General features: G+C 38.9%; 1 protein-coding gene and 1 long non-coding RNA gene across 4 annotated transcripts in view; one reads left to right on the top strand and one right to left on the bottom strand.

Annotated features, from left to right (window-relative positions):
- Nucleotides 1–25,724, bottom strand: part of LOC123843495 (uncharacterized) — a 104,548-nt gene that overhangs the window by 17,350 nt on the left and 61,474 nt on the right. Inside the window, exon 1 of one of the 3 annotated variants that reach the window (XR_010411437.1) lies at nt 18,993–19,133. The exons of the other annotated variants lie outside the window; for them this stretch is intronic. This is a non-coding gene — a long non-coding RNA (uncharacterized LOC123843495). Of the gene's footprint in view, nt 1–18,992; nt 19,134–25,724 lie in introns of those variants that run through there. 3 annotated transcript variants of the gene reach the window in all.
- Nucleotides 19,211–25,724, top strand: part of RAB21 (RAB21, member RAS oncogene family) — a 47,208-nt gene continuing 40,694 nt past the window's right edge. Inside the window, exon 1 of the mRNA XM_045872953.3 lies at nt 19,211–19,633. Coding sequence (XP_045728909.1) covers nt 19,481–19,633 — 153 coding nt within the window. The 5' untranslated portion in view covers nt 19,211–19,480. The remainder of the gene's footprint in view (nt 19,634–25,724) is intronic.

Here is a 25,724-nt window from a genome sequence, read left to right as displayed (position 1 = left end):
TGCCCCAAAATATATATTTTTTATAAAGGCAAAAACTATAGTCCTATCTCACTAATATAGGTACATAATTCTCTTCCAAAACTCAGCAAATAGAATACATATATATGTGTGTGTGTGTGTGTATATATATATATATATATATATATATATATATATATATATATAGAAAAATTAAAAATTAGGTTCAAGCAAGCTTTGTTGTTTCAGGAATGCAATGGTGTTTGAATAACAGGAAATCTATCAACATAATCTATTACCATAACAATAAAGAGTAAAAGCATACATTGACATCAATAAATGCCAAAAAGTTATTTGATGAAATTAATAAAAACTCTTAATAAAAACTCAAAGTATAATAGAAAATAGAAGGAAACTACCTAAATATAACAAAGACCATTTATTTAAAAAAGGGGAACCTGCTGGCTCAGCTGGTAAAGCATGCAACTCTTGATCTCAGGGTTGTGAGTTCAAGCCCCACACTGAAGATTACTTAAATAAAATCTTAAAAAACAAACAAACAAACAACAACAACAAAAACCTCTAGAAACAGCACAGCTAGTATTCTAAATGGCAAGCCAGGTAAACAATTTAAATTAAAATCAGAAACTAGGCGTAGAATCAACCTATTTATTATTTATTTAAGATAAAAATTTTAAAAGAACAGTTTAAATATTCTCTTTCTGCTGATGACATTATATACCTAAGTTATTCAATAAAATACTAACAGAATTAATAAGAGATTAGTAATGTGTCTATATATCAAAGCCATATACTAAATTCATTAGGTTTCTCAATTTCAATATTCTGACAGCAAGCACCTAGAAATATAAAAATGAGAAAATAGTCCATATTTTATTCATAATAGTGGAAAAACTATAAAATGCTTAGGAATAAGTTGAAGAGAAATATCTAAAATTTTATTGATAAGTATAATATAAAACATTAGACCTGAAGAAATCAGAAAATGCACTATATTCTTGGATGCAAAGTTAGCATAAAAATAATATTTCTCCCAAAAGAATATTTTTTTAAGTAGCTCTATGCCCAACGTGGGGCTTGAACTCATGACCCCAAGATCAAGAGCTGCATGCTGTACCAACTGAGTCAACCTGGGGCTCCTATTAGTTATTACCCCAATTATGTGTATCATAGAATTGAATGAAATACGCCTAACATTTATGTGGAAGGTTAAATTCTACAGAAGAGTCAAAAAAATTATGAGAGAGGGGCACCTGGGTGGCTCAGTTGGTTAAGTGCCTGCATTCGGCTCAGGTCACGATCCCAGGATCCTGGGATCGAGCCCCTTATTGGGCTCCCTGCTCAGTGGGGAGTCTGCTTCTCCCTCTCCCTCTGTCACTACCCCCTATTTGTGCTCTCTTTCTGTCTAATAAATAAAATCTTAAAAAAAAAAAAGGTAGAGATTAAAAAGACTACTGAAAATGCTGCTTAAAAAAAAAGAAAATGAGAGAAATAAGTACAGTGAGTGAGATTTGTCTTATTACATCTCGAGCATTTAATACAAATACTCTATCAAATCAATATGATATTCTAAAAAGACAAATATTCAATGGATTAGAATAGAGAAAAAAACTTTTATACCTATACATACGTGAATATAGATATTACAAAGGTGACAGATTAACTGGAGAGAGGATGGATTTTGTGTGTTAAAAGGCATATAACATTAAATTTACCATCTTAACTACTTTTAAGTGTACAGTTCAGTAGCGTTAAGTATATTCACATTGTTGGGTAATAGATCTCTAGAACCTTTCACCTGGCAAAACTGAAACTATACACTTTTCCCCTCCCCTCCCCCTCTCCCTGCAACCCTTAACAACCACCTTCCTACTTCGTCTCTATGATTTTGACTACTTTAGAAACTTTATATGAGTGGAATCATACATTATTTGTCCTTTTGTGACTAGCTTATTTAGCACGTCTTCAGGGCTCATCCATGCTGTAGCATGTGACAGGATATCCTTTCTTTAAAGCTGCATAATATTCCATTATATGTATATAATACATTTTCTTTACTAATTTGTCAGTGGATACTCAGGTTACTTCCATTTCTTGGCTATTGTGAATAATGCTGCAATGAACATGGGTGTGCAAATATCTCTTTGAGATCTGGCTTTGAATTAGTTTGGATATGTACCTATGAGTGGGATTGCTGGATCATATTACTTTTTTTTTTTTTTGAGGAAACTGCATACTGTTTTCCATAGTGGTTGTACCATTTTGCATTCCCAACAACAGTACACAAGGGTTATCCTTTTAAAGAGTATTGATTTTGGGAGCACCTGGGTGGCTCAGTTGGTTAAGCATCTGCCTTCGGCTCAGGTCATGATCCCAGGGTCCTGGGATCGAGCCCTGCATTGGGCTCCCCGCTCAGCGGGAAGCCTGATTCTCCCTCTCCCTCTGCCTGCCGCTCCCCCTGCTTGTGCTCTTTCTGTCTCTGTCAAATAAATAAAATCTTAAAAAAAAAAAAAAAAGAGAGTATTGATTTTGTTAAATCTACTCGAGGATCACCTTGATCCATTTCAGGCTTATTATTAAAATTTATTATGGTAGATCAGGTCCAGCAAAGACTTTACTCTGTGCTTTTTATCCTACTATTAAGGCCTGGCTCTTCTGAGGGCTGTACCCAATGCCCTGTGTAGGATGAGGTCTCTCTACCATGATTGGTGAGAATACAAACTATTCCCTGTCCTGTGGGAACTCCGGGTATTGTTCTGCTTACTCTTTTCCACTGGCTATTTCCAAGATTCCTCTCACTTATGTGTATATCACTTTTTAGTCATATATTTGAGGGGACTCCTCTACAGTTCTCCAGAAGTCTATCTGTACAGCGCCCTACTCTCCAGTTCTGTGTCTCAGAAGTTCTAGCAGCCTCAACATCCCTGAACTCTGATTTCTGCCTTTCCAGCTTTCTTGGTAATATTCCTTTTAAAACTTGTACTGTGTTTCATTAAAGAGTGTTGAACTTTGTTCTGGCAGGTAGTTAACTTACTTTTGGATCAAATTCATCTTTTCGAGGTTTGATTTGAAGTGTTTTAGGTGTGTGTGTATAGGTAGTCTTTCCTATAGAACCAGTTTAGCTCCACCACTAAGGTGAGACCTCTCAGATCTCCACTGAATGACCCATTTATTCAATGAGATCTCTGCATTCTGTCTGATGGGCACTAGAATAATTCCAAGACTTGTGTGAGCTCTAGGAATTGTCTGCATTATAGCTCCTCTGTAAATGTTCCTTCCTCAGCCGTTGATCTTTGCCTGGCCTCATGGGGTTTCACCCTTCACTCACAAGATGGAATTTAGTCTCAAAGCTTCAAAAGAAGGACAGCTATGCAAATTTCTAGAATTCTTTTTCTAGCATCTTTCTCTCTGATTCCCTGTCCCACCAATTTTAGCTGTCTGGCATCCCTGAACTTCAATCTCTATCTTCTCATCTTAATGTGAATTCCTGCACTGTGACCAAAAATTTTCCATAGGCAGAAAGCCAGGGCAATCCTAATGCTTACCTAGTGTATTTCTCTTTTGCTCAAAGATCACAGTCCTGTGCTTCCTGTGTCCATTTGTTTCATTCCTCCCCCTCCTTTTCTAGTTGTTCATAAGTTAGGGAGGAGGAATCTCAGAGCAGCAGAATTCTAGCCCTAACTTAAACTGATTCTTCAAAGCAGTCCCTGATGTTCTTGAACGTAACAGATACAGCATCTGAAAATGGTTGATAAAAGTGTCTTTGTTCTTAAATGCAGAGAAAACAATGAGGGTGGAAGCAGTAAAGCTGTTATTAATGCTGTCAAGTCCATAGTTCACTGGAACTTGTTTTTTTTTGTTGTTGTTTTTTTTAATGAAAACCATACTAGGGGAGTATTATAGGGACATAAAGAAGACAAATCTCGTTAATTTCTTTTTTCTACAGAGCATCCTAAGGGACTCCATTGGGAAAGAGAAGAATGGTTGAGTTTCAGCCAAGCTTCACCTCCTTTCCATTCAATCTTAATAAATAATGTAGCTCATAATATCTGTGCCTTTGAGAGGTTTTTGTTTGCTTGCATAGAAGTGACAACAAATAATATACTCATTATCAGTAAATGGTTTTCAATTGTTCACTGATTTAACAAAATATTTTTAAATGCGTACAATGTGCCAGGCACTATAGTAGGCACTGCGCATACAAAAATAAGAAACAAATCTCTAATATCAGGGGGCTTATGAGATAGTGAGAAGACAAACTCCTGAACATTTAATTATGATGCATTATATAATTGCAAAAATAAGGATATACATAGGGTGGAGGAGTTAAGATGGCGGAGGAGTAAGGGGACCCCAGGCTTCCCTCGCCCTTGAAAACAGCTAGGTAAGTATCAAATCATTTTGAAAACCCAGGAAATTGATCTGAGGACTGAGAGAGCAAAACTGCACAACTAGAGACTGAAAAAACTGCCACATCGTAGAAGGTAGGAGCTGCAGAAAGTTGATTTGGGGGAGAGAAGAGCTGCAGGTGCTGCAACTGGGAGGAAGCCCTGATCACAGAGGAGAAAGAGAGAGAGAGAATGAAAGCGCATGCAGGGAGTTGCACAAGAAAAACGCTTTCCTCAAAACCACTGACTGGGAACGGGACTGAATACAAGTTTTTATAAACAGTGGAGCGCAGAAGTCTGAAGTTCGATGGTCTACACCATCGATAGGGTCACGCCTGGTGGGCTTAGTGGTGCTCCAGTAGGGAAGGAGGATGGAGACACTGGCAGCGTGGTCTGACGATCCCCTGGGTTGCACAGAGAGAAGCAGTTCCCCTGCTTGGAGTGCATCTGGGAGTAGCAGTGTTGGGACAAAAGACCCGCAGGCGCCATTGAGCTGCCCCATTCCCTAGCACAGGAACAAAGACACAGGCTGAGGGCAGCAAACCTCGGTGCCAGCTTTTAGCTCTGCTTTACCATAAACTCTGAACTGCTGCACAGTCACACAACCAATTTCTGGGACAAGCCAGCACCGGCCACAGTGCAGCAAGACCCTCTTCCAGGGGACCAGCACTGGTCTGCACCAAGCAGATTTCTAAAATTTGGAGTTTTGAAAACCAGCTGCGTGCCTGAGATTAACCACAGGAGTGCTGTGCCGCCTAAAAGGAGGACAGCTGGGACGCAGGCAGGGTGAAGGTGAAGATCTGGCAGAAGCCAAGGACACAGTAAAGGTGACTGTTTGCTCTTCTGTGAAGGCTTCATAAAGAATTGCGGGCACAAGCACCCCACTCTAGGGACAAGAGAGTGGGGCGACACCATTCCCTCTCCCGCCATCAGCACTGACCGATTTCAGGGAGCAAAACAGCGCCACCCAGTGGAGGCCAGAGCTGCTTACACCAAGCCCCGCACCCCGGCGCCCTGCAGGTTTATCTCCACTAGGGCAAGTCCCCCTGAGAATCAGAGAGGCAGGCCCACCCCAGAAGACCAGCACAAGCCCCTCCCACACACCAAGTCTGATCATAGAGCTCTACAAAGCTTCAGCTCTAGGGGAAATAGAATATAGCTTAATTTTATTTTATTTTACTGTTTATTTATTTATTTTGGATCTAGCTTCTTTTAATGAGCAGACCAATACACACAGAGGATCTAGATTCCTTTTTGTTTTTGTTTTTTTTAATCTAGCTTTTTTTTTTTTTAAAGATTTTATTTATTTGACGGAGAGAGACAGCGAGAGAGGGAACACAAGCAAGGGGAGTGGGAGAGGGAGAAGCAGGCTTCCCGTGGAGCAGGGAGCCCGATGCAGAGCTCGATCCCAGGACCCTGGGATCCCATGACCTGAGCTGAAGGCAGATGCTTAACGACTGAGCCACTCAGGCGCCCCTACTCTAGCTTCTTTTAACAAGCAGACCAAAACCTAGGATCTAGCTTCATGTCTTTTCTTTCTTTTTTCTTTTCTTTTCTTTTTTTTCTCTTCTTTTCTTTTCTTTTTCTCTTTCTTTCTTTCCTTTCTTTCTCTCTCTCTTTCTCTCTCTCCCTCCCTCCCTCCCTCCCTCTCTTTCTTTATTTCTTTTTGGACCTCTTCTTAATGTAGACATTACTCTCAGGAGCAGGAATACAACAGGCTTTCCTAACAATCACATGGGCACACACAAAAACCATTGACCCAGACATAATGACAAGATGGAAGAATTCACCCCAACAGAAAGAACAGGAAGAATTCACAGCCAGGGATTTGCTCAATACAGATATAAGTAAGATGTCCGAAACCAGAATTTAAAACAATAATCATAAGGATACTAGCTGGTCTTGAAAAAAGCATTGAAGACATTAGAGAATCCCTTACTGCAGAGATAAAAGAAATAAAAACTAGTCAGACCGAAATGAAAAATGCTATAACCAAGATGCAAAGCCAAACTGGTGCAATGACAATGAGGACAGATGAATCAGAGGAATGAATCAATGATATAGAAAATAAAATTATGGAAAACAATGAAGCTGAAAAAAAGAGGGAAAGAAAGGTATCAGATCATGACTATAGACTTAGGGACTCAGCGACTCCTTAAAGTGAAATAACATTTGTATCATAGGAGTCCCAGAAGAAGAAAAGAAAGAAAAAGGAGCAGGTTTATTTGAACAAATTATAGCTGAAACCGTCCCTAATCTGGGGAGGGAAACAGACATAGAAATCCAGGAAGCACAGAGAACTCCCATTAAATTCAACAAAAGCTGACATCACCAAGACATATCATAGTCAAATTCACAAAATACAAGGAACATAAATAAAAGGACAAGGAAAGAATCCCGAAAGCAGCAAGGGAAAAAAAGTCCTTAACCTACAAGGGAAGACAGATCATGTTCACAGCAGATATGTCTACGGAAACTTTCGAGGCCAGAAGTAAGTGGCATGATATATTCAACATGCTGAATGGGAAAAATACATAGCCAGGAATACTTTATCCAACAAGGCTGTCATTCAGAATAGAAGGAGAGATAAAGAGTTTCCCGGACAAATAAAAACTAAAGGAATTCATGACCACTAAACCAGTCCTGCAAGAAATATTAAAGGGAACTCTGAGTGGGAGAGAAAGACCAAAAGGAATAAAGACTAGAAAGGAATAGGGAGCATCATCAGAAACACCAACTTTACAGGTAACACAATGGCACTAAATTCCTATCTTTTAATAATCACTTGGAATGTAAATGGACTAAATGCTCCAATCAAAAGACATAGGGTATCAGAATGGATAAAAAAGAAAAACAAGACCCATCTATATGCTGCCTATAAGAGACTCATTTTAGACCTAAAGACATTGCAGATTGAAAGTGAGGGGATGGAGAACCATTTATCATGCTAATGAATGCCAAAAGAAAGCTGGAGTAGCTATATTTTAAAACAAAGACTGTAACAAGAGATGAAGAAGGGCATTATATCATTATTAAGGGGTCTATCCATCAAGATCTAACAATTGTAAATGTTTATGCCCCCAACTTGGGAGCACCCAAATATATAAATCAATTACTAATATAAAGAAACTCATTAATAATAATGCAACAATAGTAGGGAACTTTAATACCCCACTTACAGCAATGGACAGATCATCTAAGCAGAAAATCAACAAGGAAACAATGGCTTTGAATGACACACTGGACCAGATGGACTTAACAGATATATTCAGACCATTTCATCCTGAAGCAGCAGAATATATATTCTTTCTGAGTGCACATAGAACATTCTAGATCACAAAAATCACATACTGGGTCACAAATCAGCCCTCAGCAAGTACAAAAAGACTGATATCATATAATGCATATTTTCAGATCACAACAATATGAAACTTGAAGTCAACCGTAAGAAAAATTTTGAAAAGACCACAAATACATGGAGATTAAAGAACATCCTACTAAAGAATGAATGGGTTAACCAGGAAATTAAGGAAAAAAAAAAAAAAAACACATGGAAGCAACTGAAAATGAAAAGACGACAGTCCAAAACCTTTGGGATGCAGCAAAAGTGGTCATAAAAGGGAAATACATAGCAATACAGACCTCCTCAAGAAGCCAAAGTCTCAAATACACAACCTAACCTTACACCTAAAGGAGCTAGAAAAGGAAGAGCAAATAATGCCTAAAGCCAGCAGACGAAGGGAAATAATAAGGATTAGAGCAGAAATAAATGATACAGAAACAAATAAACAACAACAACAAAAAACAGTAGAGCAGATCAACAAAACTAAGAGCTAGTTTTTTGAAAGAATTAATAAAATTGATAAGCCCCTAGACGGACATATCAAAAAGAAAAGAGAAAGGACCCAAATAAATAAAATCACGAATGAAAGAGGGGAGATCACAACCAACACCACAGAAATACAATTATAAGAGAATATTATGAAAAATTATATGCCAACAAACTGGGCTATCTGGAAGAAATGGACAAATTCATAGAAACATACAAACTACCAAAACTGAAACAGGAAGAAATAGAAAATTTGAACAGACCCACAACCAGCAAAGAAATTGAATCAGTAATAAAAAATCTCCCAACAAAAGTCCAGGGTCAGGTGGTTTCCCAGGGGAATTCTACCAGACGTATAAAGAAGAGTTAATACCTATTCTTCTAAAACTGTTCCAAAAAATAGAAATGGAAGAAAAACTTCCAAACTCATTCTATGAGGCCAGCATCACCTTGATTCCAAAACCAAAGACCCCATTAAAAAAGAGAATTACAGGCCAAAATCCCTGATGAACATGTATGCAAAAATTTACCCACAAGAGACTAACAGAATAAATCCAACAGTACAATAAAAGAAGTATTCACCATGATTAAGTGGGATTTATTCCTGGGCTTCAGAGGTGATATCAATCAATGTGATACACCACATTAATAAAAGAAAGGATAAGAACCATATGATCCTCTCGATAGATGCAGAAAAAGCATTTGACAAAATACAGCATCCTTTCTTGATAAAAACCCTCAACAAAGTAGGTATAGATGGAACATACCTCAACATCATAAAAGCCATATATGGAAGACCCACAGCTAATATCATTCTCAATGGGGAAAAACTGAGAGCTTTTCTTCTATAATCAGGAACAAGATAGGGATGTCCACTCTCACCATTACTATTTAACATAGTACTGGAAGTCTTAGCCTCAGCAACAACAACAACAAAAAAAAGGCATCTGAATCAATAAAGAAGAAGTCAAATTTTCACTATTTGCAGACATGGTACTCCATGTAGAAAACCCAAAAGACTTCACCAAAAATTGCTAGAACTAATACATGAATTCAGCAAAGTCACAGGATATAAAATCAATGTACAGAAATCTGTTGAATTTCTATACACCAATAATGAAGCAGCAGAAAAAGAAATCAAGTAATCATTCCCATTTACAACTGCACCAAAAACAATATGATACCCAGTAATAAACCTAACCAAAGAAATAAAAGATCTGTACTCTGAAAACTATAGAACATGTATGAAAGAAATTGAAGATGTGGACACAAAGAAATGTGAAAAAATTCCATGCTCACGGATTGGAAGAACAAACATTGTTAAAATGTCTATACTACCCAAAGCAATCTACACATTTAATGCAATCCCTCTCAAAATACCACCAGCATTTTTCACAGAGCTAGAATAAACAATCCTAAAATTTGTATGGTACCACAAAAGACCATGAATAGCCAAAGCAATCCTGAAAAAGAAATGCAAAGCAGGAGGCATCACGATTCCAGACTTCAAGCTGTAGTCATCAAGACAGTATGGTACTGGCACAAAAACGGACACACAGATCAATGGAACAGAACAGGGAACCCAGAAATGGACCCACAACTATATGGTCAACTAATCTTTGATAAAGCAGGAAAGAATATCCAGTGGGAAAAAAGACAGTCTCTTCAATAAATGGTATTGAGAAAACTGGACAGCAACATGCAGAAGAATGAAACTGGACCACTTTCTTACACCATACACAAAAATAAATTCAAAATGGATGAAAGACCTAAATGTGAGACAGGAAACCATCAAGATTCTAGAGAACATAGTCAGCAACCTCTTTGACCTCAGCTGTAGCAACTTCTTACTAGACACATCACTGGAGGCAAGGGAAACAAAAACAAAAATGAACTATTGGGACTTCATCAAGATTAGAAGCTTCTGCACAGTGAGGGAACAATCAATGAAACTAAAAGGCAGGGGTGCCTGGGTGGCTCAGTTGTTGGGCATCTGCATTTGGCTTGGGTCGTGATCCCGGGGTCCTGGGATCGAGCCCCGCATCGGGCTCCCTCCTCGGCGGGAAGCCTCCTTCTCCCTCTCCCACTCTCCCTGCTTGTGTTCCCTCTCTCACTGTGTCTCTCTCTGTCAAATAAATAAATAAAAATAAAATAAAATAAAACTAAAAGGCAGCCTACAGAATGGGAGAAGATATTTGCAAATGACATACCCAATAAAGGGTTAGTATCCACTTATATAAAGAACTTATGCAGCTCAACACCAAAAAAAATAATCTAGTTAAGGAACAGGCAGAAAAGGGGCGCCTGGGTGGCTCAGTCGTTAAGCATTTGCCTTCGGCTCAGGTCATGATCCCAGGGTCCTGGGATCGAGCCCTGCATCGGGCTCCTGCTTGGCCGGAAGCCTGCTTCTCCCTCTCCCAAGCCCCCTGCTTGTGTTCCTGCTCTCGCTGTGTCTCTCTCTGTCAAATAAATAAATAAAATCTTAAAAAAAAAAAAAAAAAGAAAGAAATAGGCAGAAGATACGATAGACATTTTTCCAAAGAAGACATGCAGATGGAAAGGTGAAAGATGGACAACGTGGAAAGATGCTCAACATCACTAATCATCACGGAAATACAAATCAAAACTATGATGAGATACCACCTTACACCTGTCAGAATGGATAAAATTAATAACATAGGAAACAACAGATGTTGGTGAGAATGGAGAGAAAGGGGAACCCTCTTATATTGTTGGTGGCAATGCAAACTGGTGCAGCCACTCTGGAAAACAGTATGGAGGTTCCTCAGAAAGATAAAACTAGAACTACCCTATGATCCAGCAATTGCACTACCAGACATTTACCCAAAGGATACAAAAAACACAGATTCGAAGGGGTATATGCACCCCCAATGTTTACAGCAGAATTATCAACAATAGCCTAACTATGGTAAAGAACCCAAGTGTCCATCAACTGATGAATAGATAAGGAGGATGTGGTATATATACACACTGGAATATTAGCCATAAAAAAAGAATGAAATCTTGCCATTTGCAATGACATGGATGGAGCTACAGAGTATTATGCTAAGCAAAATAAGTCAGTCAGAGAAAGACAAATACCATATGATTTCATCCATCTGTGGAATTCAGGAAACAAAACAGAACATGTGGAAAGAAAAAAAAAGAGGGAGGAGAGAGGGGGAGACAAACCATAAGCGACTCTTTTTTCTTTCTTTCTAACCCTAAGAGACTCTTCAGGATACAGAAGAAACTGAGGGTTGATGGAGGGAGGTGGGTGGGGGGTGGGCTAAATGGATGATGGGTATTAAGGAGAGCAATTGTTATGATGAGCACTGGGTGTTATACGTAAGTGATGAATCACTAAATTCTATTCCTGAAACCAGTATTACATTATAGGCTAAAAAAAACAAGAAAAAGTCCTCAATAATTAAAAAAAAGAAAAAGAATATATATAGGGCATTATGGGAGCATAGAAAAGAGATACCTAATCCAGTTTAGATAGGAGTGGTTAATAAAGTCAAATGCAGTAGAAGGAGCCAGACAGATAATTAAGACATTTCTACTGGATTTTGCAAGATAAAGATCATTTTTAATCATACATGAAGAGTGCTTTGGAAACAGATGTAGTGGGGTTTTTTTACTGAATAAGTGGAGACAATGCATGAAGACATCTTATTTAAAACATGAATTGAAATGGAAGACTCCTTTAAAGATAGAGAGGTCATGGGGCGCGTGGGTGACTCAGTCAGTTAAGTGTCTGCCTTTGGCTCAGGTCATGATCCCAGGGTCCTGGGATTGAGCCCTGTGTTGGGCTCCCTGCTCAGCAGGGAGTCTGCTTCTCCCTCTCCCACTGCCCCCACCCCCGCTTATGCTTTCTCTCTCTCTGTCAAATAAATAAATAAAATCTTAAAAAAAATAAAGATAGGTTATATAATGTGAGATTAATATCTGGAGCCATACTGTTTGCATTTGGAAGTTGGCTCTAATGTTTCCTAATGTGATTTAGTCAAGTTATTTAACCTCACTGTGCCTTGGTTTTTCTTCTCTGTAAACTGGGGATGAAACTAATAGTACCCACCTCATAGCATTGTTACTGGAATTAAATTAGTAAATACATGTAAATAGAAGTGTGGTACATGAAAAAGACTGAATAATTGTGGCTATTCCTTTTATTATTAGGTAAGAGAGTTGGCAGTTGAGCAGGAATATACCTATTGACCTAGTTTTTAGTGATTTCAGCAGAAATCACTGAGAGTACCTGTTGTGGGTTTAATTAAGACAAGAATACCAATTAAAAGCCAGAGGTGGTCAGACTAGATTTAAAACAAAACAAAATTCAACTTTATACCATTTCTAAGAAACCCAAAAACATAGATTAAAAGTAGAAAGATAAGGGCGCCTGTGTGGCTCAGTCTGTTAAGCTCCTGCCTTTGGCTCAGGTCGTGATCCAGAGTCCTGGGATAGAGCTCTCTGCTCACTAGGGAGTCTGCTTCTTCCTCTCCCTCTGCCTGCTACTCTCCTGCTTGCGCTCTCTCTCTCTGTCAAATAAATAAATAAAATCTTAAAAAAAAAAAGTAGAAAGAAAAAGATATACCATACAAACAATAATCAAGAGTGTTAAAAAAGTATTAAAACAGCTATATATATATGAATATATATATGATTTTATTTTATTTTATTTATTTTTTTAAGATTTTATTTATTTATTTGAGACAGAGAGAATACACATGAGAGGGGGGAGGGTCAGAGGCAGAAGCAGGCTCCCCACCAAGCAGGGAGCCCGATGCGGGACTCGATCCCGGGACCCCAGGATCATGACCTGAGCTGAAGGCAGTCGCTTAACCAACTGAGCCACCCAGGCGCCCCTATGATTTTATTTTTAATTATTCTCTACACCCAGTGTGGGGCTCAAACTCAAAACCTCAGATCAGGAGTTGCACACTCTACCAACTGAGCCAGCCAGGCACCCCTACAGTAACTATATTAATATCAGACACAGTAAACTTCAAAACAAGGCATATTGGGAATAATGATGGGTATTACATATTAATAGACGGATCAATTCTCCAAGAAGATGTAATAGTTGTCAATGTATATGCATCTAACAACAGAGCTTCAAAATAGATGAAACAAAAACTGATTGAGCTGAAAAGAGAAATACACAAATCCACAACTGGAGTTGGAGACTTCATCACAGAAGTAATTTTTTTTTTTAAAGATTTATTTATTTGAGAGAGCGAGAATGAGAGAGAGAGAGAGAGAGAGAGTACATGAGAGGGGGGGAGGGTTAGAGGGAGAAGCAGGCTCCTCGCCAAGCAGGGAGCCTGATGCGGGACTCGATCCCGGGACTCCAGGATCATGACCTGAGCGGAAGGCAGTCGCTCAACCAACTGAGCCACCCAAGGCGCCCTTCATCACAGAAGTATTAGATAGAAAATCAATATAGAGAAGATCTGAATAACGCTATCAATTCACTTGACCTAACTGACATTTATAAAAAAAACTTGTCCCAACAACAGAATGCACATTGTTTTCAAATACACATAGAATGTTCACTGAGACCAGATTCTTGACCATGAGACAATTTAAAACAAATTTAAATAAACATCATAAAAGCTATAAGAAATTATAAATCCAAAGCAGAAAGACATATGGCAAATCCTCAAATATTTGGAAATTAAATGAAACATTTATAAGTAACTATTAGTTTTATATTGCTGCGATAACAAGTTGCCACAATTTTAATGGCTTAAAACAAAATACATTTATTATCTTACAGTTCCATAGGTAAGACATATAACATGGGACCCCACTTGCCTTTTCCAGCTTCTAGGGGCCATCTGCATACCTTAGTTCATGATTCCTATATCTTTAAAACTGGCAATGCTGGAGCACATCACTCTCACCTTGTTTTTGTTATCACATTTCCTTTTCTGCTTCTGGGTCCCACTTATAAGGATCATTGTGATTACACTGGGCCCACCTAGATAATCCAGCATAATCTCACTATTTTAAGGTCAGATGATTAGCAACTTTAATGCCATCTGCAACCTTAATTCCCCTTTGTCATGTAATCGAACACATTCACAATTTCCAGTAATGAGAGGCTAGGAGGGGAAGAAGAGGGACATTATTCTGCCTTCCACAATAACTGTTGGGTCAAAGAAGAAGAAGTCTCAAGGGAAAAAAAAAAAAAAAAATATATATATATATATATATATGATGAAAATACGTTGTGTTAAAATTTGTGGATGCAGCTATTATAAATACTTAGAAAAGATTAAAGATCTCAAATCAGTAATCTAAATTTCCACATTAAGAAACTGAAGAACAAATTAAACCCAAACAAGCAGAAGGCAGGAAATAATAAAGAGTAGAAATCAATGAAATTGAGAACTGAAAAATAATTGAGAATTATCAACCAAAGCTGATTCTTAGAAAAAATATAAATAAAATTGATAAATCTCTAGCAAGACTGACGAAGAGAAAAAGAGAATACATAATAACCCATATCAGGAATAAGAGGAAGATCAGTACAGAGCCACACACACTAAAGACTAATAAGGAAATATTATGAACAACTCAAACTAGAACCAGAAGTAGACCGAGGAAAGTTTGTTTATAGTAATAAAAAGATATGGGAGGAAGCTGAAGCCAGAAAAGAAAAGGAACTGACAGGTAGTCCTGAGAATGAAGTTGATGACTATGAATTTGCACAAAATCTAGGTGGCTCAGAGAAGTTTTCCAGAAGTTTACTTGAAGGTTGGTGTTCTGTGATGATGCTGTGGAAATATAAGGATATAAGACAATAATGGATGCTGGTAAAAAAAGAGCTTAGATGCTAAATATGGAGTCCAAAGCTGGTGATGATGGAAGGTAGGGGTATGACGGAGCTAGAAGTAGGGGGGATGGAGAGACCAAGACAGGGCTGATAGATGGACTCAGGATGGGGGTGAATTTTCTGCATTACAGCTCCTCTGTAAATGTTCTTTCCTCAGCAGCTGTTCTTTATCCAGCCTCAGGGAGTTTCACCCTTACACACAAGATTAGAATTTAGTCTAAATGATTCAAGGGAGGACACTTATGCAAATGGAGTTGGGGAGTTGGCAGCAGATGGAGGTTCAAAGAATTGGAGGTGTGTACAAAAGAAAAAAAAAAAGATTTATTGAAAATGAAGGCGTAAGAGAGTTGGCATTTGGAGGGTTGGTAATTTATTTTATATCCACCATGTTCTAGGTATTATTCTGGACACAGAATATAATGAAGGGTGAGCAAAGCAGACAGATCTTTACTACCCTAGGGCTGACAGCTTTAATACTGATAAATAAATATGTAATTGTAATATTTAATGATGCATGTAGGAAGTACTTAGAAAGTTGTATAGAGGAATGGTAAGATTTAAAATGACACCTTACCAAGCAGGAGTGGGTGGCCAATAGGATAAAGCACTCAAGCAAGTGGTACTGAATGCTATAATCCTCAATATCTATGTCCTCACAGACTTCCCATTGGAGCATCCACAGCTATCAAAAAGCTCTCCAAAATCACAGATCTTACATCCCATAAGAGTTCTCAACCAAATTATTTCACCAGAACAAAAGAATTTCTCTGTTAAGAGGCTCTTCCATCACTGTACTGATGTATTTCTCAAGAAAATGTTAACGTGTAGTCATTCAGGCTTAGTTTAAGTGGACAAGTAACTAGAATTTCCAGCTCCGTATCACTACCGACATCTAGTTTTAAGAAGCAAGCACACTGGCCTGACTCAATGAGACTGCTAATATTCTCAGCTGAACCTTTTCAGTAATTTAGAAATTGCTGGTACACAATTCTATTGCCAATCACATCAAACATACACTTCCATCTGATACAAAGTCATGCTCTGGTTATTTCAAAATACAATTTATAAATGTAAATAAATACACATCACAAGTAAACAAAGTGGCTTCTTTTCTTGTTCTCACTTTTTAACTGTAGAGATTATATATTTTTAGTAGAAATTGGTAAATTCTGAGAATCTCAAAGTTTGGCTTAAATTCCTTCTTTGACAAAAATATGTTAAGTTTCTTGAGACACTATTTTTTTGGAGACACTTTATTATTGTCATCTTAAGGTTAAATAGCCTGGAAACCATCCCTTCCTCTCTTCCTCTAGACCACACATCTCTCGGAATATTCTTGTGTTTTCTATAACTTAGAAGAAAATCTCCCAATGGTTTCCTACTTTTTCACGTGGAGACACTTCAGAGTTAAGGTGTTGAGTGTACTCTGACCAACCTGATAAATTTCATTGAGCTGCTTGTGCCCCTTTGTGGCTGGTGCTTACAATTACAGCTCAGTATTGTTTGCCAGCCAGAAGCATCTGAACAGTTGCTTCAGATGCGTGAATGGTTGCCTCTAAAAGCTGGAAAGAACCACAGAGAAAGAGCCACCTAGAAGCTAGGGATACATGGGCTGCACAGGAGTAGCGGATACCTGAGCAAGGACCAGATTCTGATGGAAAAAAGAAGGAGGTGTGGATGCCAGGTTGGCATCAAACATGACCACTACACATTATTGTAATTGTTTCTGTGTTGCCTCACACACTAAAATACAAGCCCCATGAAGGCAGAGACATCTTGCCTGGCACTCCACAAAGGTTGCTGAATGACTGAGCAAATAAAGGAACAAATAGGTTTAGTGTGTATGTGTGTGTGTGTGTGTGTGTGTGTGTGTAAGATTTATTTATTTATTTAAGAGAGCACAAGGCGGGAGGAGAGGTCAGAGGGAGAGGGAGACAATCTCAAGCAGACACCCTGCTGAGTGCTGAGCCCAACAGGGGCTCAATCTCACCACCGTGAGATCATAATCTGAGCCCAAATCAAGAGTTCCATGCTTAATTTAATGAGCCACCCATGTGCCCACAAATGGGTTTAGTTTATAGGAAGCTCACAGATGATAACTATTTTTCTTTCTATTGTTAATTACTCTTATTAGATGCTTAAAATTTTGATAATTCTATTTAACAAAGCCCCATATGTCCAAGAGCATTTCTCAAACCTCAGTATTTTATAGGCTTAGCTTTATTTGTTTACTTGTTGTAATTAATAAATGTTAGTTGGGCACTACATTCCAAGGTCTAGAGATTTAAAAAATGTGACAGACACAGTTCTAGCCCCCAGAGGAGAGCACATCAGATTAGTGTTATCCTCGTCCAATCCATTTTTCAAATTATAGGCTGAGTAATTTTCTTTAAAAGTTAAATCCGATTATGTCAGCCCCTTGATTAAAACGCTTCATTTGCTGAAAGGCCCTTTCAGTATTGGCCCCTGGCTTCCTTGCCAGTCTCATTTAGAGCTCTTTTCCTCTCTGCATTCTTATCACACTTTCAGTTGCTCAACCTCAGATGTTCCTTCCTACGTCAAGGCTGTTGGACATCCTGTTCTACTTGCAAAGCACTTCTCCCTTCTGGCCTAGGTTACTCCTAACCAAAGGCAACAATCTCTGGGACAGCTTCTCTGGCATGGAAAACCAGTTGGGTCCTGATATACCTTTGCAAAATACTCTGAACTGCTTATCAAGATGAAAGCATTCATTGTGTAATTGACTGTTTCTGTCTTCTCCTGCTAAAATGTAAGCTTTTTTTTTTTTTTGGATTTTTTTAAGGGGCGCCTGGGTGGCTCAGTCAGTTAAGCATCTGCCTTCGGCTCAGGTCATGATCCCAGGGTCCTGGGATCGAGTCCCACATCATGCTCTCTGCTCAGCAGGGAGTCTGCTTCTCCCTCTCCCTCTGCCTACTGCTCCCCCTGCTTATGCTCTCTCTCTCTCTGTCAAATAAATAAATAAAATAAAAAATTTAAAGATTTTATTTTTAAGCCATCTCTACACCCAACGTGGGGCTTGAACCCACAACCCCAAGATCAAGATTTGCATTCTCTACCCACTGAGCCAGCCAGGGGCCCCTGAAGTGTAAGCTCTTGATGACAGAGACATTGTATGTTGTTCAGTACAGTGCCTGGCAGGTGGTTGGCACTTTCAAATATTTGTTGAATGAATGAATGATCGGGTTTGAAGTGGTAAAGGAGTCTGATGAAAAAGAATGTTTGCTTGGCTGACACCAGATTTCTAGTTGTAAAATTTCAGAAACACCACTAGGTTTCTTGGAAGAGTGTATTTCATAAAAGAAGGGGAAGCAGATCAAGAAAGATAAACAATCATCAAACAAGCCAGGCCTCTCATGGTGGAATCAACAAGGAATGTCAGAAGCTTCATGGAAGACAGAAAAACAGGGGAGCAAAGACATAATGGCTTAAGATGTATCGTTCATTCATTCATTCCCAAATATTTATAGAATGCCTATTTCGAGCTTGGAACTTGGGACTTAGAAATTCAAAGCTGGGCAAGTCTTACACAGTTCTTGTCCCTAAATCTATAGCGTACTGAGAGACTGTATTCAGCGTAGTGATTTCCGTGAAGTGCTGCTAAGGAAGGTATGTATACTAGTGTCATGAAATACTTAACTTGAGGGGTGGGGGAAGAGAGGGAGAGACAAAGAGAAGACGGACGGGTGGTGAGGCAAGCCTTTCTGGCTTAAGCTGAGACCTGGAAGATGAGGAGACCTGACGGTCTGGGGAACTGAAGGAAGTTCAAAAGCTAGGATTTGGGATCCCACAGAGAATGTCGAGAGATTGAAGGGCACCTTGGCTGATGTGCCTTACAGCGACCCCGGGTGTGAGAGGTCATGAGCCTGGTGAACATTCCCTGGACAAGAACATAACGTTCTGCCCTTCCACATTCCACCAGAACTGGGTTTACCTCCAATTATCCTTCCTTAATCCCGCAGGTTTCCACCAACCGCAGAGTGGCGGTGACCCGCAAGCAGCCAGGGTCCGCCGGAGACTGAGCGCAGGAGCTCCACTCACAGCCAACCGCCCCCCAGGAAGAGGCCCCAGAAGCCCCACCCACGTCCAGGCATGTTCTCCTAGGCCGAGTCCCAGGGGCCGCCCGCGACCGCGGCGGTCACGTGACCCGAAGTGTGACGTAGGAGGAAGGAGACGCCATTAGAGGGAGGCGGAGAGGGAGTGCTCTTCGCCTTTCCTCGGGTGCCTGACGTGGTGGCGGGGGCCCTTCATTCTCGGACTTCCCTCTGCCCTTCCAGGCTTCGCCCGGAGGCGGGAAGAGAGACAGTGCCTGGGGTTGGCGGGTCGGTGCGGAGGGGCCTGCGCCGGCCGCGGCTGTGAAGGCGCTGCGGTGGCTGTGGGGTGCTCGGCGCAGCTCTAGGGCTCGGGCGGCCAGGAAACGGGATGGCTGCGGCCGGCAGCAGCGGCGGGGCGGCGGCGGGCAGAGCCTACTCATTCAAGGTGGTACTGCTGGGGGAAGGCTGCGTGGGGAAGACGTCGCTGGTGCTGCGCTACTGCGAGAACAAGTTCAACGACAAGCACATCACCACTCTGCAGGTGCGGGCCCCAGGGAGCGGAAGGTGGAGCCTTGGGGCCCCTACTCCTCCGGGGCTGTGAGGACTTCGCTACCATGGTCCTCTGGAGCTGGGCTTAGAAATCTCAGGCCTGTCACCTCCGTCGTCGAATTGCCTTTCTGAATTCGCCCTAGGGACATGCGGGGTCGGGGCATTCTGTAGACATTAGGACAGGCTTTGGGGAAGGGAGCGGGAGGTCCCTCAAAAGTCCCCCGTGTGGCTGCGCATATCGTGGAGTCCCCCATATCGCTTGGCTAGTTTCCCCCTTTGATTCACTTCCGCTTGGGCCCTAGGTGCCTTCACCCTACTACAGTCACCGACTGTCAGCCCTTTTTCTTTCTTTCGGAATTAGGAACTTAGCTGCGGATTTGATTTTGCGAACTAGGTGATTTGTAACTTCAGCGCTTACTGATGACTAAGTGTTTACGCAAGTTCCATTTTGTCCTGTCTTCGAGTAACGTGCTGATAGGCAAAACAGTCATTTGTGGAGGGTTTTTGAAATGACCGCTTGCCGGTTATGGGTTACGCAGTTTCATTGCTGCCTGCGTGGGTCTAACTTATGGGACGATCGTTCTGTGAGGTCGGTCGATCCACATGCACATGGAAACGTCATGTGACTACTAGCCAACAGTTGGTCTCCCAAACTAACAGCTTAGTTGCTGCTGCTACTTACTTTCTTTACTTGTAGTGTAGAGCCGGCTTTCTTCTGCAGTTATCTTATGGTTAGCTGGGAAAGTGTTAAAGTGTAATCATTGATTGGGAGTGAACTCAGCCCTTTGAGGCAGATGTAGTCTCCTCCCTCTCCCAAAGAAATCAGTTTGCACGTGTTAGAAGAAAAATATCCAACTAAACTGACTTGATCAATTTAGTTACAGGTACTAAAATCGAGTGGACTTTTGAGCCTGATTGTTGAGGTTCATATCCCATCTCCATCTATTTAACTAGCTGTGTGATCTTGGGCAAGTTAATTAACCTGTCTGTGCCTAGGTTTCTTTGTTGAAATGGCCATAATGATAGTGTCTACCTTATAGGGTTGTCAGGACAAGTATACATAAAATCACTTGACTTGGTCTATTGGAAGCTCTCCATTTTTATTGCTGGCGCAAATTGCACAACAGATCTTAGTGACTGTGTAGTGTGTAAGAACATTGACACTATTTAATAGAATGCATAATCTCCTCTAATTGTTGTGACATATTAAACTACTGAGTCTAGAATTCCCAAAGATGCTCTAATTCCATATTCTGTTTTTATTCCTGTTTTTACTTCTCTTAGGTAAAGCATAATATCTGAAAAAATGAATATGAGGAAACTCCTTTTTTCTTACATCCTTGAACAAGAGCACTTACACAATTTTAATAGTTATTGTTGAGTTTTGCTAGTGAATCAGGGAAATTTGTAGGGTAAATGCCTATGATTATTTGGAATTTAGAAATTCATTTAGGTAAAGTAATAATAGCTAGCCTTTAGCGAGTTCTTACTCTGCTGAGTACTTTATTTTTCTTCTGTCATTTAATTCTTATAACAGCCTATGAGGTAGATAGTTTTATTAGCCCCATTTTGCAGGCAAGGAAACAGGCTTGGTTAAGTTGAGTAATTTGCTGGCAGTCACATTGCCACAAGTCATGCATGGTGCCCAAGCTGAAATTTGAATGCAGGTCTGACTTAAGATTTTGAGCAAGTAAATCACACTGCCTCTGGATATTGGTAAACTACCCTTTAATGGTTACCTTTGTGCTACAGATTTAATATAAAAGAGAAAATCATTGTAATTGAGCTCCCCCCCCTTTAAGATAATTTAGTCCTTCAACCTAAAAATTACACCTTCATTATTTGAAGCTAAAAGCAGGCTAAAGATTTTTAAATATTAGAAACTACTGCAGCCTACACTGGAGAGGATGAAGTTATGGTAGATTTTCAGTATCAAAAACGTAGCAGTCCTGATTTTAATATTTATATGACTATCATCACAGTGTCTGGATTATATTACAGAACTGAGGATTTTGTTGCATACCAATGTATGGAAGCAACATTGTATCTGCTCTCCCTTATATATCAGTTTATCTTTTAATTTTTTTTAGAGAATTGTGATCCATAAAACATAACCAGATATGCTTTTAATTTCCAAATGGGGAGGAGATTATGGATTAGAAAATAAGACATGAAGAGTCTCTTTTCTGTCAAAACTACCTACTACCTATCTTTGGAACATACTTTGTGTTTTGCAAAGTACACTTTCTTGCAATCTTATTTCAAAGAGTTATAAGACTGAGCAGAACCTAAAGTAGTTTATGGTTCACTGTTTCAGTCTTTTGTTTAATATTTCGGTCAAGTGATTGTCCACTTTTGTCTCATCTCCTCTTAGAGGTAAGATGAACTGGTATAGAAAGTGGAAAACTCACAGTGTCCTCAGATGGCCCACTTCATTTTGGACAGTTTTAATTTCCAGTAAGTTTTTCTGTGTATAAAGCCAAAATCTCTTTCCTTGTTTCCAGTTCCAGTTCTGTCTTCTGAATCTTGGTCACACAGGACATCCCTTCTGATAGTTGAATATAGCTATCACACCTCTTGGTCTTGTCTATTGGGTAAACAGCTCTGGTTCCTCAAAAGGAATCTCCTATGACATCATTCTAAATCATTTCACTATTTTGACATCTTTTCTAGACACTTATCATTTAATCATTGTCCTCTTTAAAATGTGAATCTTTGAGCTGTAGAAATGATTCCAAGTGTGGTTTGAACTGAGCAAAGTACAGTTCCCTTCCCTATTGAGAATCCTTTTCCAACACTGAAATAGAAAAGATTCTATGAGCTTGTGGACAGCTGTTACATTGATTAATATAGGGCTTACTGTCTTAGTCTTGCTTCCAAAAAAAAAAAAAAAAAAAGGCATTACATCCCTCACATTCTTTTTTCTTTGATTTTATAGTTGTATTTTTGTCCCTAATATATTTGACCCATTAAAATTGACTTTGATAGATTTACTCCAGTGGTTAAAGCCTGTTGATGTCCTTTTAAGTTTGATTTTATAATTCAAGAAACATGACCTGTGGGTCAGGCACTTGGTTGGGTTCTGGACATGCAAAGAAGAAGAAGGTATGCTCCTTACTGTCCAGATTAGCTACTCATTTTAACTTTGTCACCTGAAAATTTGCTAAGATTGTCTTCAGTGTTCTCATCAGGCATTAATAAAGACTGAAAAAGGGAGACAGACGGCCAAGTACAAAGCTCTGCAGGAGGTCTCATTATTGTCCAGTGATGCATGACCCGAGGTATATTTTTCTTTAGATGTCCAGAATCTTAGGGTGGGGCTTTTTCAGATTATGCATGGGCCATAGTCTGTCTTCTTGAGTGAGAAACAATGGAGTGTTGTACCTATTAATGATAATGAAAACAGAAGACAGCTTGAAATTGACTCCTATGGACACAAAGCCTTTAATGAAAATGGTTTTTCCAGCATTATAAATCTAGTTCTAACTACATCAGTCTTGCCCACAGGGGATATCATAAGATGCTTTGTCAAATGCTTGCAGAAGACAAGATACACTGTGTTTCTGCATTAGGAGGCCATATGATGTGGTAAAAAGAGACAGGACTTTGAAGTTAGACTCGGTTTTGCATTTTGGCTTCTACTTCATAGCCATCATGATCTTGGCAGGTTATTCTAATGTTTGTAAGCTGGCTCTTGATCTATAAAATGGGAGGATCTTACAGAATTTTTTTTTTAAGATTTTATTTTTAAGTAATCTCTACACCCAACATGTGGCTCAAACTTAGAACCCCAGGGATCAAGAGTTGCATGCTTACTGAATGAGCCAGCGAGGTACCGCTTTAGTTACCAGATTTTTATGTTGGTTAAATAGAGAGCCATCATAGGTAGACCTCCTATCACAGTGCCTGGCACATGTTTTTCAATAAATGTTTGCTGTTGAATGAATAGATGGTGCTTAGTCTGTGTTGGTTTCCTTCATGGGGACTTAGTCAAAAAGGTAATGGGATTAATTTCACATGGATTATTTTGAGAACCCATGCTGTCCAATTTTAAAATTGCTTATACTTTTATATATAATTATACATATGTAAATTTTGTAAATGCATTATTTGCATATAAATATAAATTTATTATTACTGTACACATACATATATATGTGTTTATTATCCATTTTTGAGTTTTGACTGGGATTGACATTGTGGGAAATTAACTTCCCTCTTGAAAATTGTGACATTGGGCATGCTTTGATGTTTTAGTACTGCTCTCTTTTTGCAGAGCTTCTCCTAGGTTACTAATAATTATGAAGTAATCTTGTAGGTGAGCTCTCTAAAAACTCAAGATCCTTTACCTAGCCCAGGAAACTTAATCTTATATAGAGTCCCCACGCTCTCTTACGTGATTACATAAGCAATTAAATTCAGTGATTGTTTATTTCATACCTGTTAAATATCAAACATTATGATAGTTGGGAAATATAAAGATGAGTAAAGTACTTTAACCATCAGTTAGCTTTCTTGATTTTATTCTGAAATGTTTGTGCCATTATGATTGTAACCATCTTTATCATATGTCTCTTTATGTCTGTGCTCTTGGGTGATAATTTCATTTTCTTCAGTTGTATGCCATTTTTCCGCCTCATGTGAAGGTGTTCTAAGATCATGCACTCTAATTTAAGTGCTCTCTATCACTTTCCACTAGTCTCTTATATAAAAAGTAACATTGTTTATAATCAGAACCATCAGTCATCTTCCCTTTTAGATTTCTAACTGGAATTCCACCTATATGCCTTCTGTAGTCTGGGGTAGGTGGCTGTCATTTGATTAGCAAAGCAGTGTTCTAAGATTGGCTGGGCAGATAATATCCTGATAGTTTGGCAAATGAGGAAACTAAGATTTGTATTAAATTTCCAAGGTCCCATAAATAGTAATGGTGTACCATTTTTTCTTAAGCTAAGTCTACTACTTTTCCCCCCGATGCACCTTAACCTCCTGAGCAACAGTTGGCATTCAGGTTCTAGCAGTTACTTTTATACTTGGCATCATAGTCTCTGGTCTAGGAATCTTGGTTTCCTTATTTGTAAGATTAGTGTTTTGAATCCCTGACATATCTTCCAAGTAGTTCCTGAAGTCACATCAGTGTTGAACAGTCCATTCATTCACATCATTATAAAATACAGTAGTTGAAATCTCCACACACCCCTCGTATGGAAGGATGGATAATTTTTTTTTTTTTTAAGAAAAGAGTTTTTCTGAATTGTTTTAAATTCCTAATATATAAGTATTCCATGTCTGATTGCCATTTTCTGCTTTGGGTTTTGAGCTACTCCTCAAAAGTAACTTTTTGACTCTTATTTTCAAAGTATTTAGTTGAACTCTAAACTGATTATAATCCTTGTACTTTATGGAAACTAAGGACAAGAAATGTTGGAGTATTCAAGCACTCCCATTTTCTTTCTTTTTTTTATTGAAATATATTTGACATACAACATTGTGTAAATGTAAGGTATATGATATGTAAATTTGTTACATTTGTATATTGTAATATGATTGCCATTGTAGCAATCTAGTTTAGTTTTCCAATAGCTAATTTTTATTGCCTTTCTACAGAGGACTAATTTATAAATTACCTAACTCCTTTCATGTCTTAATGAAGTAGTAATAGATACTTTAAATACTTAAGTGTGAAACAATGTTAGTGATTATAGCAAAAATAATGTCAGTGTTTATTTTTTATGTATACACCCAGACACACACTTATTAATGAAAGTCTGTTAAACTTAAAAGATATTAGATAAAAACAGAAAAGTTTTTGTCTATAATTCATTTACTTTGCTGCTTTAGGTATATTGCTTTGCCAGTGGTTAGCAAGCACAGCAAGTGGATCTGGCTAACAACAAATACAAAAAAATTGATTAACAAGTTATGAAAAACTTTCATTTGGCAGATACATTTTTTCTTATTCTTTCCTATAATTATTTTTTTTAATAGATATTTTTAAAAAGTATCCATTATGCTTTTGGATAAGATGTTGGGTAAATAAGCATCATGTGCAAATGACAGATGTTGGCCTCAGCTAATGAGAT

The sequence above is a fragment of the Mirounga angustirostris genome, unplaced genomic scaffold (assembly GCF_029215605.1).
Source record: "Mirounga angustirostris isolate CCGP_5_RB_7025 unplaced genomic scaffold, mMirAng1.0.hap1 SCAF_5, whole genome shotgun sequence".
Lineage (NCBI taxonomy): Eukaryota > Metazoa > Chordata > Mammalia > Carnivora > Phocidae > Mirounga > Mirounga angustirostris.
The sequence above is the reverse complement of the archived record's forward strand: the minus strand, read 5'-3'. Positions and strand labels throughout refer to the sequence as shown.